The following is an 18,569-nucleotide window of genomic DNA, read 5'->3' on the forward strand; positions in this document are numbered from 1 at the left end:
GTCTGGTTGATCTGCATAGGCTCAGGTGAGTGCGCCCGGGGAGTGACAGATGAGGAGACAGGTCTCTGGAAAGTAGGAGCAAGGCGGGGAAACCTTCTCTCACGGGTGGTCTCTTTGGTGCGCTCTTGAAACCGGATGTCAATCCGGGTAGCCAGTGACACCAGGTCATCCAGGGTGGTAGGAATGTCCTGACCAGCGAGCTCGTCTTTAATCCGACCGGAAAGGCCCTCCCAGAAGACGGACACCAGGGCCTCGTTATCCCAGGCAAGCTCAGAAGCGAGGGTGCGGAACCATATGGCATATTGGCCCACGGTGAGACTCCCTTGGTGGAGACGTAGCAGAGAGGAGGCTGATGAGGTCTTACGTCCCGGTACATCGAAGACTTTCTGGAAAGCCGTGATGAAAGACGACAGGTCGGACACCAGGGGGTCTCTTCTCTCCCACAGGGGATTTAGCCAAGCCAGTGCCTCCCCAGTGAGATGGGACATGATGAAGGCCACTTTGGCCCAGTCGGAGACAAACTGATGTGCCAAGAGTTCAAAGTGCAGAGTGCACTGGTTTATGAAACCTCGAGCCAAGACGGGGTCTCCAACAAAACGAGGCGGTGAAGAAAGCTGGGGACCGGGACTGGATACCACGGTATTGATGGGCAGCGGTGCTGCCGGGGTGCGAGTCGTGCAACTAGAGGCGGGTACTGGTGGAGCAGTCAGTGTGTCCAGGCGGGAGTTGACATTCCGCAGGTGGCTCAGGATGGATTCCTGTTGGGATCTCTGACGGGAGACTTCATGGTATAGGTCAGAGAGCGAGGAAGCTTGGGTGTCACTGGGTACCATGGCCCGAGCAAACTGTTACGGGTCCGGGTGGTGGAACCTCTGTGCCGCGGTGCAAGGAGGGACCCAGAGGGGCGTAACTAAGTATCAACCCGAACCGACCCTGGTCGGACGGCGGCTAACGACTCCGTGACCAGGGAGGATCCGGGCAGAGGGACCAGGTGCTACTCTGGGGACGACCTTGTAAGAGAGCAGGTGGCTCCCACGGGTCAGATGGCTGGAACTGACCGGTATGACGGATGAACACAGCAAGCAGGCAGAAGTCTCTGGTTAACTGACAGGTGGTCACGGTACGTGACAGCAGAGCAAGTAGTAGTCTCTAGATTTACCAGGCAGGTGGTCACAGCAAGTGACGGCAGGGCCTCCAGGTAGGCTAGCAGGAAACAGGCGGGTGCTCCCAGGTGAGCAGGCAGGCAGACAAGGCAGGTAACAGGCAGGTAACAGGTGGGCGCTCCTAGGTGAGCAGGCTGACGGACACCGCAGGTAACAGGCGGGTGCTCCTAGGTGAGCGGGCTGGCGGACACAGCAGGTAACAGGCGGGTGCTCCCAGGTGAGCGGGCTGACGGACACAGCAGGTAACAGGCGGGTGCTCCCAGGTGAGCGGGCTGACAGACATAGCAGGTAACAGACGGGTGCTCCCAGGTGAGCGGGCTGACAGACAGGGCAGGTAACAGGCATGTAACAGGTGAGCGCTCCAGGTGAGCAGGCTGGCAGGCTCGGCAGGTAACGGGCAGATAACAGGCTGGCAGGCAGGACGAGGAGTCAGGCTAGCAACGGGACCTGAGGGCTGAAGCAGAGATAAGAAACTGTGCAACAACTTTGCTCGGGCACCTCCATTTTGGAGGAGGTGCCCTATATATGGGAGGACCCTCGGCTATTGGCCGGGGACTCCTTAGGACGGTGCGTGGCCCCTTTAAGAGGGGGGGAGCGCGCGTGCGCCCTAAGCACAGTGCCCGGGGGACTGCGCGCGCCGACAGCAGGCTGAGAAGGGGAGCGCGGAGAGAGAGGAGGTGAGAGGGACGGCATCTCAGCCTGGCAGGAGGCAGAGACGCCGATGCTACAGGACTGCGCGCCGACAGCAGGCGGGGAAGGAGAGAGTGGAGCGCGGGGATAGAGGAGGTGAGAGGGACGGCGTCTGCCTGGAAGAAGGCATAGACGCCGATGCTACAGGTGGTACTGAAAGCCATGAGACTCTATGAGTTGTCCCAGGCCAAAGGTGTAGATGGAGAAGAGCAGGGGCCTTAGGACTGCACCTTTGGGGACATCGACAGATAGGGGGTGAGATGAGGAGGTGATGTGTGAGTGGGAGACACTGAATGTCCTGTCTGTTAAGTATGAGGAGATCCAAGATACGGCCAAGTCTTTGATGCCAAGAGATGAGAGAATCTGTAGCAAGAGGGAATGGTCCACTGTGTCGAAGGCAGATGACAGGTCTAGGAGGAGGAGGACAGAGTAGTGTCGCTTGGATTTGGCGGTTAGTTGGTAGTTGATGACTTTAGTCAGAGCAGTCTCAGTAGAATGGTGCGGTCGGAAGCCAGATTGGAGGCGGTCAAAGAGAGAGCAGGAGGAAAGGTGGGAAGACAGTTCAGAATGGATGTGTTGTTCCAGTAGTTTTGAGACGTAAGGGAGAAGTGATATGGGGCAATAGCTAGTCAGAGAGGATGGGTCAAGGGAGGGCTTTTTGAGGATGGGTGTGATCGAGGCATGTTTGAAGCATGAGGGGAAGACACCAGTTGTTAGTGACAGGTTGAAAAGGTGGGTAAGGGTTGGGATGAAGACTGTGTTAAGGTTGGGGATGAGATGGGACGGGATTAGGTCAAGTTCACAGGTGGTGGGGTGTGATTTGGAGAGTAAAGAGGAAAATTAGTCTTCCGTACATCACCAAAGCTTGGCACCTTGAGTACACATACCTCCTGTCCACGACATGTCCAGCTGCAACCTTACATACCTCCCCTCTGCCCAAAGCCGTTGGGCTTGGCACCTTCTGCCACCATACAAAGACCCTTGATAAGGCATCATCATTACCATGTTTTTTCCCAGGCCTATGCTCCACCTGGAAACTAACAATAAATAAAAAGGGGAGCGCAAATAGCGCTGTTACCAGATTAAGTCGTGAGAAAACAGAAATTTCTCACCTTTTTGGGTTGTGAAATGCATAACACATGTGGTATGTACAATGGAGGGCATCAGGCAGCACTGAATCCACAGAGGGATAAACAACAGAAAGCCAGAAAGAATAGTAATGGTGCCAAATAAATCTGCGCTCCTCCACACATGGATAAGGAATCAAAGGTTCAATTAAAGTCCAAAATAAATAAAGCCTTAAATAAAAGATGGACTTTAATTGAACCTTTGATTCCTTATCCATGTGTGGAGGAGTGCAGATTTAATTGGCACCACTCCTATCCTTTCTGGCTACCTGGAAACTAAAATCTTGTAGGGCTAGGAACCAACTAGTTACTCGGGCATTGTTTCCTTTCTTTTCTCGCATCCACCTTAGTGGGGTATGGTCCGGCGCTAACCTGAACCTTCTACCTAACAGGTAATACCTCAGAGAGTCTAACGCCCACTTGATGGCTAAACATTCTTTTTCTACTATGGAGTAGTTCTTCTCACACATGGACAGTTTACGACTGAGATACATTATTGGGTGTTCCTCTCCTTTAATATCCTGGGACAAGACTGCTCCCAGTCTGACATCCAATATGTCCGTCTGGACCACAGACTCTTTGGAGAAGTTTTGCGCCACCAAGACAAGCTGTTTACAGAGGGCCAGTTTTAAATCCTGGAAGGCCGCTTCAGCTTCCGGGGCCACTTAGCCATAGCCGACTTCGTCCCTTTCAGAAGATCCATCAGCGGGGCTGCTATCAGGGCAAAGTTATGGACAAACCTTCGATAGTCGCCACAATGCCTAGAAATGCCCTGACCTGCTTCTTCGTGAGGGACTGTGGCCAGTTCAGAATCGCCTCAACCTTATTTATTTGTGGTTTTATTTCCCCTCTATCAACCACGTAGTCCAGATACTTGGCTTCCTCCATCCCCATAGCACATTTCTTCAGGTTGATGGTAAAGCCCACCTTCCTTAGGGCGTCAAGTATTGCTTGAACTTTGCCAAGATGACTTTCCTAGTCCTGGCTGAATATGACGATGTCAACTAGGAAGGCCACTGCATACTTATTATGGGGTGCTAAGATCCGGTCCATGGTTCTCTGGAAAGTGGCCGGATCTCCCTGAAACCCAAACGGCATCCTGACATATTGATAACATCCGTCTGGCGTCGAGAAGGCTGTCTTCTCCTTGGCCTCTTTGGACCGGGGAATTTGCCAGTATCCTTTGGTGAGGTCCAGGGTGGTGATGTACCGAGTGGGTCCTAGCCTTTCGATAAGCTCACCTACCCTAGGCATTGGGTAGGCGTCGAACTTCGAGACCTTGTTAAGCTTCCTATAGTCATTGCAAGTATCTCATTATTTCTCTGTAGCACCCAGGCCAGCAGAACCTCTGGAGAATCCGTTCCTCAGTCTTATCTGCGCCAGGTGACCACCAAACACATGGGAATGAGCCATGTCAAGTACCCTGCATCTAAAGGGCCCTGGCACTAGCAACTGCTCTATTACCTCACCCCTTGACTTGGTTACTATGTACAGCAATTTCCCATTCACAGCAAAATAAGGGAACCCACTGTCGGCCCCCCGGCTCCTGAGGCACTCCATTTAACACGGTAACATTTTCGAACGCCACTTTCAAAGTTAAATCCATGAGTTGGGCAGTTCCAAATTTTCCCTCAGACACCCCCTGCTCAGGGATATTGGCCTCAGGGGATGCTACCTCATCCTCATCGCCCACAAACACACATGGGAAACTCGTCCATTACAGCCTGCGGCGAGGTGTCTTCAGGGATGATCTGGCTGACGTCCGAGCAACCAGGTGTCCCCGCTTTCCCCCACATATCCCAGAATAAAGCAAAGTCCCGTCCGATTATTATCAGGTGCATCAAGTCTTTAACGACCCCCACTTCCTGAGATGAGGTGCCACAGTCCATGTTTACATCCACCCAGGCCACAGGATAGTTTTTAGCGTCCCCATGGATACACAGGACACCCACCACCTTCCCAGAAACCAGCTGATGAGGGAGTTTGGCGCTTATCAGGGTTACCAAACTTCCTGAGTCCAACAGTCCAGACACTTGCACCCCGTTTATGGACAATGAGCATGCCTGAGCGCCCTCGCCATGTTGAGGAACCGCGCTGCAGGCGGGGTAGGCAAAATAAGAGCAACGCCGGCCTACGTTGCAGTCCATTTGCTCAGAGTACATGGGACACCGAGTGGCTATATGGCCAGGGGCATGACACCTCCAGCAGAGGATAGAATGGAACTGATTACCCAGCTGCGATTCAGCTGCCTCCTGGGACTTTGGATGCCCACCCAGTGAAGATTTAGTCCTCTTCTTCTGGGAGCTCTAGAAAGGTGACATAACCACTGCTTAACCACCCAGGGAACCCTTTACCGCCTGGTACCTCTCTACTAGGCCCACCGGGTAGTCTGCATTTTGGAGATCTCCCTGGGCAGCCCAGGACTAAATTGGCTTAGGCAGTGAGTGGATAAACTGATCCATGACCACTCTCTTGACCATCTGGGCTGGGGAACAAGTCTCTGGCTGCAGCCACTTCTGTACCAGGTGCAAAAGATCAAACATTTGTGACCGAGGAGGTTTGTCCCTGTGGAAGTTCCAGAGGTGAACTTGTTGTGCCCTGACTGCGAGGGTTACTCCCAGTTGCGCCAGCCTCTCAGCCTTAAGCTTGCTATACTCCTTAGCGTCCTATAGGGCCAGATCAAAATACGCCTTCTGTGGTTAAAGCGGTCAGATATGGAGCTAGAACCTCCGCCCACTGCTCCGGTAGTAGTTGCTCACGGTCCGCCACCCTCTCAAACACGGCCAGGAACGCCTCGACGTCATCCCCTTGAGTCATCTTTTGCAACACCCGTCTCACGGTTTTACTTACCTGGGTCTTGTCGCTTCGGCCTTGAGGTGGTGCGGCTTCTCTGATACGGACGGCCTCCGCCAGGAGCGTCATCAGTTCCTGCTGCTGTCGCAGCTGCATCTGTTGCTTTTGAACCTGGAATTGCTGTATCAACAATTTGTTGGTCTCCTTCTGAGCTTGCTGCTGATGCATATTTGCCTGCACCAGTTGCTTAATCAGCTCCTCCATGCTTGCTGCTAGACGAAACTTGCTGGCTGGCAGCCTTCACCCAGGACATATACAGTTTCCTCTAGCAATCACACTGCCCCTTGGGATTCATGCCCACACTTCTAGCACCAATTTGTGAGGGGTCAACTCTGTGGTAGGCGCTGGTTCACACAGGGATGCAGTCCGCAGGTTCAAACAAACTGGTGGTTTATTAAATGTCCATAAACCAGGTAGGAAACAAAAATATCTCAGCCTCTTTCAGGTTCCAAACAGAACAAAACATAAAATAACCAGTCCAAACAGCACGCCCTCAATCGTTTAAATGCAGACGCCTTTCTCTGCCTTCAGCAAGATCTGAGCAGCACATGCAAGCCTGCTCACCTTGCACAACACACACAGACAGACAGACTGAGACAGGTGCAGCTATCTTAAATCAGGCCTTCCAAGACCTGGACTGGAGGTAAGTGAGCAGCTGATCCCACCTAGCTCTTTCAGCTGCTCGTAAAACCCAGCCCTCTAATCCGGGTACATGAAATACCTTTCAGCACTATGTGTGCTGGAGCCTGCTTTTCCGAGTCTTACATCACCAAGACTTGGCACCTCGGGGACACATACCTCCCGTCCAAGACCTGTTCGGCTGCAACCTTACAGTATTCATGGAATGTCTTAAGCTGTTGCTCAGATTCCATCCAGATGATTAAAATATTGTCAATGTAATGGTAGTAGGCAAGAGGCCTGATGGTACATGAGGACAAGAAGTCGCTTTCAAGCTTGGCCATGAAAAGATTTGCATACTGTGGAGCCATTTTACTTCCCATTGCTGTACCAGTCTCATGTAGATATATGTTGTTACCAAATTCAAATAATTGTGGGTGAGGATGAATTTTGTAAGTTTCACCACAAAGGTGAAACAATCCTCCTTGTCTGTTTGCTTTCCCTCCCAGTACCTTTTCTTTCTACCACTGTTAGGTTTCTGGGAAGTTATACTTATTCCTTTTATTTTTGGTTCTCATTAGCTTGCCTTCTTTGCCCTATATGAATGTGTTTCTCACTCAGGGTTTTTCATATCTTACTTCACACTTTTCTTTCCCTTTATTGACAGTGTGTTGCGGCCTCCTCTCTGGTACGAGAAACTCCTCAAATGCCTATTTAAGGGTTAGGTCCTAGTTTGTGTTTTTAGTTGTGCAGCTATGGCCTTTCTAGTCTGTACAGAGACCAGTAGGGTGCAGTCGCTGCATTCTCCTCTGTGTGGGTTCTCCCGTGGCTATCAAGATGCACTTTCTAGTTAAAACATTTCCCACATTTTGAACATGAAAAAGGCTTCTCCCCTGTGTGACTTCGCTGATGTTTCTTAAGAGATGATTTCCATGTAATATATTTCCCACATTCTGAACATGAAAAAGTTTCACCACTGTGTGACTTTTCTGATGTGTATTAAGAGTTGATTTCCGTGTAAAATGACGTGAGTCACAACACTGCTGGAACAGCACCAGCACGGGACCTGAGTATGAGTTTTTTTATTTTATCATGAAGAAAGGGTTGTCCTAGTAGTGAACAACCCCTTTAAGAAGATCCAGTTTTCGGTTAAAACATTTTCAACATTCTGAACATGAAAAAGGCTTCTCCTCTGTGTGATTTCTTTGAAGTTTATTAAGAATTGATTTCCAAGTAAAACATTTCCCACATTAAGAACAGGAAAAAAGCTTCTCACCTGTGTGACTGCTCAGTCTGGTGCTGAACAAAATTTGATTTCTGTATGAAATATTTCCTACATTCTGAACAATAAGAATATAATTTAAGGAAATAAAAAAGGCTTTTACCCTGTGTGACTTCTCTGGTGACTAATAAGAGATGATTTATCTACAAAACATTTCCCACATTTTGAACATGAAAAAGGCTTCTCCCCTGTGTGACTTCTCTGATGTTTCTTAAGAGATGATTTCCGTGTAAAATATTTCTTACATTCTGAACATGAAAAACGCTTCACCCCTGTGTGATTTTTCTGATGTGTTTTAAGACTTGATTTCTGTGTAAAATATATCCCACAATCTGAACATGAAAAAGGCTTCTCCCCTGTGTGGGTTCTCTGGTGCTTAACAAAATCTGATTTCTGGCTAAAACATTTCCCACATTCTGAACATGAAAAAGGCTTCTCCCCTGTGTGGATTCTCTGGTGCTTAACAAAATCTGATTTCTGGTTAAAACATTTCCCACATTCTGAACATGAAAAAGGCTTCTCCCCTGTGTGAGTTCTTTGATGTGTAAAAAGAGTTGATTTATCTAGAAAACATTTTCCACAATCTGAGCATGAAAAAGGCTTCTCCCCTGTGTGAGTTCTCTGATGTCTGATAAGCTTTGATTTCTCTGTAAAACATTTTCCACATTCTGAACATGAAAATGGCTTCTCCCCTGTGTGAGTTCTCTGATGTGTATTAAGAGTTGATTTCTTTGCAAAACATTTCCCACATTCTGAACATGAAAATGGCTTCTCCCCGGTGTGAGTTCTCTGATGTGTGATGAGATGTGTTTTCTCTGTAAAAGATTTCTCACATTCTGAACATGAAAATGGCTTCTCGCTTCTGTGGATTCTCTGGTGGCTATTAAGATTTGTTTTCCATTTAAAACATTTCCCACATTCTGAACAAGAAAAAGGCTTCTCCCCTGTGTGGACTCTCTGGTGATTGAGAAGAGATATATTCTTCACAAAACATTTCCCACATTCTGAACATGAAAATGGCTTCTCCCCTGTGTGAATTCTCTGTTGACTAACAAGATCTGATTTCTGGTTAAAACATCTCCCACACTTGGAACAAGAAAATCTATTCTTTGCTGTGTGAATTTTTTGATGTTTAAGAAAAGACTTTTCGAGGGGAAAACGATTTCCATATTGTGAATGTGAAAATGGCTTTTTTGCTTTAGAAGCAATTAGTTTTTTAATGCTTATTTTGTGACTTTGATTTTCCTTAGTAGTCGGTAATGAATCAGAAGACAGGACCTGTTTCAAAGGATCAGATGACAGATCTTTGCTGTGAAGGGATGATGGTATATCTGGAGTAATGGCATTCACTTCAATTGTATCCTGTGAGATCTCAAAATCATCTGATTTGAAAATTGAAGATGTCAGCAGTCCCTCTGATCTCCTGGTACAGTCATCTGCCAAGAAGAAAGCAAATTATTATTTTTTAAGTATCCTTGAATTTTATATTTTTGAACATTTCTACTTAAATGGTTCGTAAAAATGGTAAGTTATGTAAAAAAAATTGAATTATTCACCAAGACAATGACAGTTCACAGTCTAATAGAAAACCTCATAGCATGAACCAGTAGAGCGTGGTGTCCAACTGTTTGTTAATTCTGCCTCCCAAATATGGAATAAAAAGCCACCAAACAATGTTATGTAGGTGAAATAATACCAATAAAAACTTCTATTCATCCCGCAAAAAACAAGCCCCCACTCAGATCCATCATCTGTCTATGGAAAAACAGAGGTTTCCACATTATTAGTGGCTTAAAGGCTTTTGAAAAGCAACATGGCTTCCATAAACCAATCCAGCAATATCCGCTCTCCCAAAGTCAGATCTCCCCCTCACTTCTGAGCCTTGCAGTGTGCCAAACCACATTTATCATCCATGTATTTGGCATTACTATAGTGAGAAGAACCCGCTTAATTTATGGTGTGTGTCTCCTGTGCACAATCTAGGCACTATGTGTTGGGTAATAAAATGGCAAATGTGCAATTTTCACTCTCTAACATCCACTGCGTGCTAATTTACGGAAAGTGGCTGTGAAGTCAAAATAGTCCCTACTCCTATAGATTAATTCACTGAGGGTTATAATTCCCAAAATGGAGTCACTTTATGGGGATTTTTACTGCTCTGGTTTTCTGCCATTTTGTTATATTACGGCTTCTGTAAATGGTGGGTCCCATCTCCTCCGGGATCTGCTCCTGTGACGACTGCTTGTGTTACCATGCGCCGCCTTATTCATACTTCAGGCGGCACTGGTGATGGAGGAGACGTCGGAACCAGAATTTCTGGGTGGCCCAGGCCCTGTCCAGCCACTAAGATTAGAGTGCCTGGAACCAGTAGTACCATCCAGTCTGGCAGCATGGGAGTTTTTTGTCCAGTTGAAGTAATCTGCTCCCTGCTTCAGCCAATTGGAAAGCACCGCACCCTACTAAAGCTGGAAGCATATTTCTGGAAGCTGCCAGATACAGCCTTGTTCTCCTCTGGTTCAGTCCTCTGTGCTCAGCTCCCGGCTTGTGTATTTGTTTCCTGTTGTGACCTCGGCCCGTTTACTGACTACTGGTGTCTTCTGATTTTGTATTTTCTCGGCCCTGCTGGTTCTGACCCAACTACCTGACAATTCTTCTTGCCGTCTCACTCCACAGAACTGCAGGTAAGGCCACAGCCCCACTATCAGTATTTGTTAAGTATTTGGTCAGTATTTTTTCTCAGGAGTGGGAGCCAAAACCAGGTGAGGAACAATCAGAGAAAAGGTATAATAGAAACAAGTCACCAATTCTGCATTTATTACCCACTCCTGGTTTTGGCTCCCACCCCTGAGAAAATACTGACCAAATACTGATAGTGGGGCCGTGGCCTTACACCATGGCCCAAGCCTAGAGGTCTCTGAGTAAAGGCCCCGTCACACATAACGAGATCGCTAGCGAGATCGCTGATGAGTCACGTTTTGGTGACGCAATAGCGATCTCGCTAGCGATCTCGTTATGTCTGACAGGTAGCAACGATCAGGCCCCTGCTGTGACATCGCTGATCATTACAAAGCTTCCTGGACCATTCCTGGGTCGTTGCGCTCCCGCTGGGCAGTGTGCATCGCTGTATTTGACACCTTGTCAATGACCTCGCTAGCGATTCAGAACTGAGACACATTGAGGTGCATAAATTGAACTTTTCTGCGTTCATTGTCCCTGATTGGTGGTCGCTACTGCGTCCTTGTTTTTTTCAGATCCCACCAGCGTTCTCCGGCTGTGACTCCACTTTGAACAAATCAGACATCTTTAGCGAGGTAGGTATTGTTTGGGGTCTCAAATGAGTTTCCATTTTTAATTCATTTATAGGACATCTACCAATTATCTGCTATCATTGCTCTTCAGGGAGGGAGTGAGGGCTTGGCTTCAATCTGTATATATATGCTTTTGCATGGGCAGATATTTTAGGGGTCTCGTGCACACACACCCACACAGCACGTTTTTCTGACACGCTGTCGTGGCCAACCGCTTCAGAGTTTTTCATACGCCAATTAACATGAAGCTTAAATCAATAGACTCTGTTCTTTTGGCCTGTTGCACGCTTCAAAATTTTCTTCGTCGACGTGATGCAATTACGTACTGTCCGCCTGGCTTTGTGGACTCTGTGGACCGAGCCAATGGGGAAGTGGAGCTCGGTGAATAGCGTGCAAACGATCCTGCAATTGTAGGCCTTCAACCAGTGGGACATGGCAGAAACACCCATGATGCGAAGACCTGCCGCGACAACTGCTGCCAGTATTTTAATGGTCCTGGTGCCCCGTCACACATAACGAGATCGCTAACGAGATCGCTATTGAAGCCAAGCCCTCCCTCCCTGAAGAGCAATGATAGCAGATAATTGGTAGATGTCCTATAAATGAATTAAAAATGGAAACTCATTTGAGACCCCAAACAATACCTACTTCGCTAAAGATGTCTGATTTGTTCAAAGTGGAGTCACAGCCGGAGAACGCTGGTGGGATCTGAAAAAACAAGGACGCAGTAGCGACCACCAATCAGGGACGATGAACGCAGAAAAGTCCAATTTATGCACCTCAATGTGTCTCAGTTCTGAATCGCTAGCGAGGTCGTTGACAAGGTGTCAAATACAGCGATGCACACTGCCCAGCGGGAGCGCAACGACCCAGGAATGGTCCAGGAAGCTTTGTAACGATCAGCGATCTCACAGCAGGGGCCTGATCGTTGCTACCTGTCAGACATAACGAGATCGCTAAGCAAGATCGCTATTGCGTCACCAAAACGTGACTCATCAGCGATCTCGCTAGCGATCTCGTTATGTGTGACGGGGCCTTAAGTCCAGATACATGTGTAGGTGTTAATCCCTTTACCCCCCCCCCCCCTCCAAAGCCTGTTTTCACCTTCATGATAATTCTGACAAGTGTCACTTTATGAGGTAATAACTGTGGAACTGGCAAATAAAAACTGGAAAATGCCACTGCTCCTTCACACGCGGCAAGTTCAGCCGCAGGTAAGCCACCGGCCGGGGCTCCTTGCGTGCTCATGCCGCCACCTCCACATCCAAGTAATCAGCACTGACAGCTTCAAGCATCGGACATCAAAACGCCGACACAGTGAGTTACTGTGGACCTTCTCATATAGGTCCCGCTGCTCGTCTCTCATGGACTGTCAGGAATGTTAATGGACGGTAATTAACCTCTAACTTGCATACAAGCGTCGGACAATAAAACGCAGACACAGTGAGTTATTGCGGACCTTCTCACATAGGTCCCACTGCTCGTCTCTCGTGGACTGTCAGTCAGGAATGTTAATGGATGGTAATTAACCTCTAACTTGCATACAAGCATCGGGCAATAAAACGCTGACACAGTGAGTTATTGCGGACCTTCTCACATAGGTCCCGCTGCTCGTCTCTCGTGGACTGTCAGCCAGGAATGTTAATGGACGGTAATTAACCTCTAACTTGCATACAAGCGTCGGACAATAAAACGCCGACACAGTGAGTTACTGCGGACCTTCTCACATAGGTCCCGCTGCTCGTCTCTCGTGGACTGTCAGTCAGGAATGATAATGGACGGTAATTAACTTCTAACTTGCATACAAGCATCGGGCAATAAAACGCTGACACAGTGAGTTATTGCGGACCTTCTCACATAGGTCCCGCTGCTCGTCTCTCGTGGACTGTCAGTCAGGAATTATAATGGACGGTAATTAACTTCTAACTTGCATACAAGCATCGGGCAATAAAACGCTGACACAGTGAGTTATTGCGGACCTTCTCACATAGGTCCCGCTGCTCGTCTCTCGTGGACTGTCAGCCAGGAATGTTAATGGACGGTAATTAACCTCTAACTTGCATACAAGCGTCGGACAATAAAACGCCGACACAGTGAGTTACTGCGGACCTTCTCACATAGGTCCCGCTGCTCGTCTCTCGTGGACTGTCAGTCAGGAATGATAATGGACGGTAATTAACTTCTAACTTGCATACAAGCATCGGGCAATAAAACGCTGACACAGTGAGTTATTGCGGACCTTCTCACATAGGTTCCGCTGCTCGTCTCTCGTGGACTGTCAGTCAGGAATGTTAATGGACGGTAATTAACATCTAACTTGCATACAAGCATCGGGCAATAAAACGCTGACACAGTGAGTTACTGCGGACCTTCTCACATAGGTCCCACTGCTCGTATCTCGTGGACTGTCTGTCAGGAATGTTAATGGACGGTAATTAACTTCTAACTTGCATACAAGCTCTAAACACATGGTGTGTATGGTGTATATGTGTATATAAATTTTTCTTCATTTGTGCGGTCACTGGATTGATTATATATGATATAGCATAACCAGTGAGGTATTGTTTTTTGATATACAGATTGCTATTATATGGCTATTAAACTGCATTGATGTAATTTATACAGTCTAGATTGACCAATACAGATCAGACTGCAGGATCCTCCACAACATATATCTGGATCACTTTTTGTTAGTTAAATATTAGTTGTGGACACTGCAGGTTTGTTCCTAATTGGTCATCATTTATGGTACTCTGAAGTGGGTATTTTTTGGGCATTTTCCAGTTTTTATTTGGCAATTCAAGTATTCATCAATCCAGGGATGTTGGTTGTCACTAGCTGCTGACATACTTGATACAATGACACACTATTTAGCGCGGGTGTCTCTCTTGTTTACCCCTTTTTTTTCCGTTGGTAAATTACTCTGGAACGCTTCAATGAATCCCACTGATTCTGAATTTTTTTTTCGGAACATATTATACTTCATGATAGTGGTAAAATTTCTTCAATATGACTTGCGTTTATTTGTTAAAAAAAATAGAAATTTGACGTAAATTTTGAAAATTTAGCAATTTTCAAACTTAATTTTTATGCCCTTAAATCACAGTTGTAAACAAAATTTCCCATATGTCTACATTACATCAGCACAATTTTTTATTTTTATTTTTGTAAGCAAGTTATAAGGATCAAAAGTTGTCCAGTGATTTCTCATTTTTCCAACAAAATTTACAAAACCATTTTTTTTAGTGACCACATCACATTTGAAGTGACTTTGGGGGTCTATATGACAGAAAATACCTAATAGCGACACCATTCTAAAAACTGCACCCCTCAAGGTGCTCAAAACTAGTGTTGAGCCACCCCCGTAGTGTTCGAGTTCGGTTCGTCGAACACCCGTGTGTTCGCCGAACTGTTCGTCGAACTGTTCGTCGAACACCTTCGAACACCGTTAAAACCAATGGCAGGCAAACAAAAACACATAGAAACACATAGAAAACACCTTCAAAGGTGTCCAAAAGCTGACAAACTGCTCAGAAGACACAACTAACACATGGAAAAGTGACAAGTACATATAGTTATGCGAAAAGAAAAGAGGTGGAGGAGTAAAAGGAGGGGGAGACACAAATATAGGCATGTCATGCCCTTCTAAAATCCAAAAAGTGAGAAGCCGACACGTTCAGTCCGCTCCTGCCCGTGCCACCTCCGTGTCGCCGGGTTTGTGCCAGAGCCGCGGTGAACCCTGACGGCCAGCCCCCCTCTCCCAATACTGGTGCCTGTCCGCTGGTGGGTCGAGCGAGCCCCCCTGTGGTGGAGGCAGCTCTAAGCTTTTTAATTTAAATTGTCTCTCTAATTTGAATGAATACACTTTAAATCCATTTACAAGGATCTATTGGAGGGCAAGTCTCATGCCAGCAGCCGCGTAATTCCAGCTCCAGTAGCATCCACTAAAGCTGCTGCAGTTAAAAAGCTTTTATAAGGATCGAGCTCGGCTGTCCACCGCAAGGCATCCTACTGCCAGTCCTAGCCCCTATGCCTTGGGGTCCCTCCTGATGCTCTTCACTGAGTATCCCGTGGTCCCGAAGCATTTCCTTTGAAAAAATTAAGTGTCCAAACTACAGGTGGTGTAGCTTGCTTAACAGCCAGGATAATCCGCTGACTAGCAGACACTGCTACTAGGCACAAAGTATTTCCTGGGCTAGATGCAGTTAAAAATTTGTAATTAGATACTCTCGTTGGATGCTGAGAAAGCATTCCATAGAGTCTCCTGGCACGCCATATATGATTCTCTTAAAAAGCTTGGGGTAGGGGTCTAGGGGACCCTTTTATAGCCAAAATCACGGCCCTGTATCACAATACGTCACCTAGGCTGAAGATAAATGGAACTGTAGCACCCTGAGGGCTCGGTTGCTACAGAGGTATTGCACCTCACCCAGATGTGTGATATCTCACTCTCAGGTAAGGATGGAGTGTGGATCAGGACCCGACACCTGCATGCATTACACCACATTGCCGTGGGGCAGGGCGACCAATATGCCTCTGAGATGGGCACGACAGTCCCTGTCCCTGGCTGGAGTGGGAGTTGTCTGAGCCCCTCACCTGGTGAGCACAGTACGACGTGGGCAGCCGTTACCTGCAGACGTGGTCTGGATAATAAGAACTGTGAGTAAAGGCCCTGGACTGCATCACTGACTCCGTGTCGTTACTGCTGCTGCCCTGCACCATCACCCCCATCCTCCGCATACACTGCCCTGAGGCTATACTCCTCCCGTGGGGAGTTATGCTACGCTCTGCTGCACCCACAACACCAGCCTCAGCGGTCTGCCCTGCAGCGGCGGTTCACTCTGACCGCAATCCACGGGTGGCGTAGTCGGACATTTAAACATCAAAACCACATAAATAGTTCCGCCACTGGTTTGACCACCCTGAGCCACGGAACCGGGTCGCCGCCACGAAGACTACAACCACCAGCATCCACCAAAAAGGGTCCGGCTCCGGGTGTCCCAAGGCCCGGGGGTGCATCAGAACATTTTCATCACCTTTCACAATCACCAATGGGACAAGGCAGGGATGTCCTCTCTCCCCTCTCTTATACATCCTAGTGACGGAGCACCTGCTCTCATCAATTCGCCATAACCCCAATATTAGGTGGATTGAGGTGGGAGGCACCGAGTACAAGTGCTCTCTATTTGCTGATGATGTCCTAGTATATATCACTCAATCACATATATCCATCCATGCTGTTATGGCTGAAATAGATCACTTTGTTACATGGTCAAATTTTAAAATCAATGCAGCGAAGTCTGAGGCCCTCGATGTCTCCCTCCCCAAATCCATATAGGATTCCATCCAGTCCAACTTTCCCTTTGCCTGGCCCTCACAGGGTATCAAATACTTAGGAATTCCTATTCATAGAGACCTCTCCCATCTATGTTATCTTAATTTTGGGCCCTTTATTGAACAACTCCATACAGACCACGGTTGGCAAGTTAGAACTGTAAGATTCACTACGTGAACCACTGGTGTTTTGTGGAAAAGCACATGTACACTGTGTTCCAAATTATTATGCAAAAAGTGTTTAGGAGTGATAAGGGAAGAATTTGTTTGTTTGTCAGTTAAACTCATTGATGGTGATGTGTGTCAGGGCTCTTTATATCACTGTAAGCAATTGCAGACACCTGTGCTAATTAGTTTGGCAGGTGTGTCCAATGAAAGGCAAGACTACTTAAGAAGGCTGTCTCACATTATTAAGCAGCCTACATTTTCTGCCAAAATGGGAAAGAAAAAGGATGTGTCGGCTGCTGAGAAGCAACAAATTGTGGAGTGTTTAGGTCAAGGCATGAATACAATCAACATTGTGCGATGATCAGGATGAAGTGTCTTGGCAATCAAGAAGTATGTAGCTGATTCACAGTACACACATGTGCGTGCTGATAAGGGCAAATTGAGGACTCTTTCCTACAGGCAATTACGTCAGGTTAAAAGAGCAGCGGCAAAAAAGCCTTGTCATAGCAGCAGACAAGTTTTTGAAGCTGCTGGTGCCTCCAACGTCCCCCGAACAACAAGATGCAGGGTCCTTCAGAGGTTTGCAGCTGTGCATACGCCATCCTGTCGACCTCCTCTATCCACTTCACACAAGCAGAAACGGCTCCAGTGGGCTAAACATTACATGAAGACTGATTTCCAAACTGTTTTGTTCACGGATGAGTGCCGTGCAGCGGAGGATGGCTGGTTGATGGACACCCCACGCAAACACGGCTACAGCGCCAACAAGGAGGAGATGGAGTAATGTTTTGGGCTGGAATCATGGGGAGAGAGATTGTCGGCCCCTTTAGGATCGCTGAAGGCGCTAAAGATGAACTCCATAATGTATGTGGATTTTCTCAAACAGCACTTCCTGCCATGGTTCAAGAAGAAGAACCGTGTATTTCACAGCAAGATCATTTTTTTGCATGATAATGCACCATCTCATGCTGCACATAAAACATCTGCATCTCTGGCTGATATGGGCATAAAAGGGGACAAACTTATGGTGTGACCCCCATGCTCCCCTGACCTCTACCCCATTCAGAACCTCTGGAGCATCATCAAAAGGAGTGTCTATGATGGCGAGAGGCAGTTCACATCTAAGCAACACCTCTGGGAGGGTATTCTGTCCTCATGCAAAACAATTGAAGCAGAAACCATCCAAAACCTGACAAATTCAATGGACGAGAGAGTTCAGAAGCTCCTTTCGAACAAGGGGTCCTATGTGAAAATGTAACATCACCTAGAATAAAGTTTTGAGGTGAAAACTGTTTGATTTCAGTTTCTAATAACCTGCTAATGCTTATAATTTCAAAAATGACCATTTTTTTGGTCTTTATTAAAATGAAAAGGTTGATCGAAAAGTTTGGGGGATCTAAGAGTGTGGCAACCCAGTAGTCATGATTACTTCGAATTCTGACAATATGAGGGTCATGTTGCAGGTAGTGCAGCAAGAAGGCACTTATGTGTCTTGCGCATCTCGGAGTCCCAAAATTATTTTCCGGGCTAGATGCAGCTAAAAATTATTATTAATTTTAAATCTGGTGGAGCTTATTATAGATGGCCTAATAGGATCAGTGCTGCACACTGCTACAAAGCCCAAATTATTTTCCAGCCAAGATACAGATAAACATGATTAGTAATTTTAAATCTGGTGGAGCTTATTATAGATGGCCTAATAGAATCAGTGCTGCACACTGCTACAAAGCCCAAATTATTTTCCAGCCAAGATACAGATAAACATGATTAGTAATTTGAAAGCTTAAAACGGTTGGTAGGGTGATTTTAACCAATCATCAAGCTTTTACTCTCCCCAGGATGACACAGGGGTAGAAAAGTCGTTTCGGATCCATGATTTGTTCATCTTTATGAACGTGAGTCTGTCTACATTATCAGTGGAGAGCCGCGTGCGCTTATCTGTCAGCACACCACCAGCAGCGCTGAACACACGTTCAGACAGAACGCTGGCTGCGGGGCATGACAAGATCTCCAAGGCGTAAGTGGC

General features: G+C 47.1%; 1 protein-coding gene across 1 annotated transcript in view; it reads right to left on the minus strand.

Annotated features, from left to right (window-relative positions):
• Nucleotides 1–7,651: 7,651 nt before the first annotated feature.
• Nucleotides 7,652–18,569, minus strand: part of LOC141194319 (uncharacterized) — a 39,360-nt gene continuing 28,442 nt past the window's right edge. The window contains exon 2 of the mRNA XM_073662222.1: nt 7,652–9,169. Within this exon, the coding sequence (XP_073518323.1) occupies nt 7,833–9,169 (1,337 nt within the window). The 3' untranslated portion in view covers nt 7,652–7,832. The remainder of the gene's footprint in view (nt 9,170–18,569) is intronic.

Source organism: Phyllobates terribilis, unplaced genomic scaffold (genome assembly GCF_046119375.1).
Source record: "Phyllobates terribilis strain yellow unplaced genomic scaffold, ASM4611937v1 Scaffold_69__1_contigs__length_7402412, whole genome shotgun sequence".
In the NCBI taxonomy this organism is placed as follows: Eukaryota; Metazoa; Chordata; class Amphibia; order Anura; family Dendrobatidae; genus Phyllobates; species Phyllobates terribilis.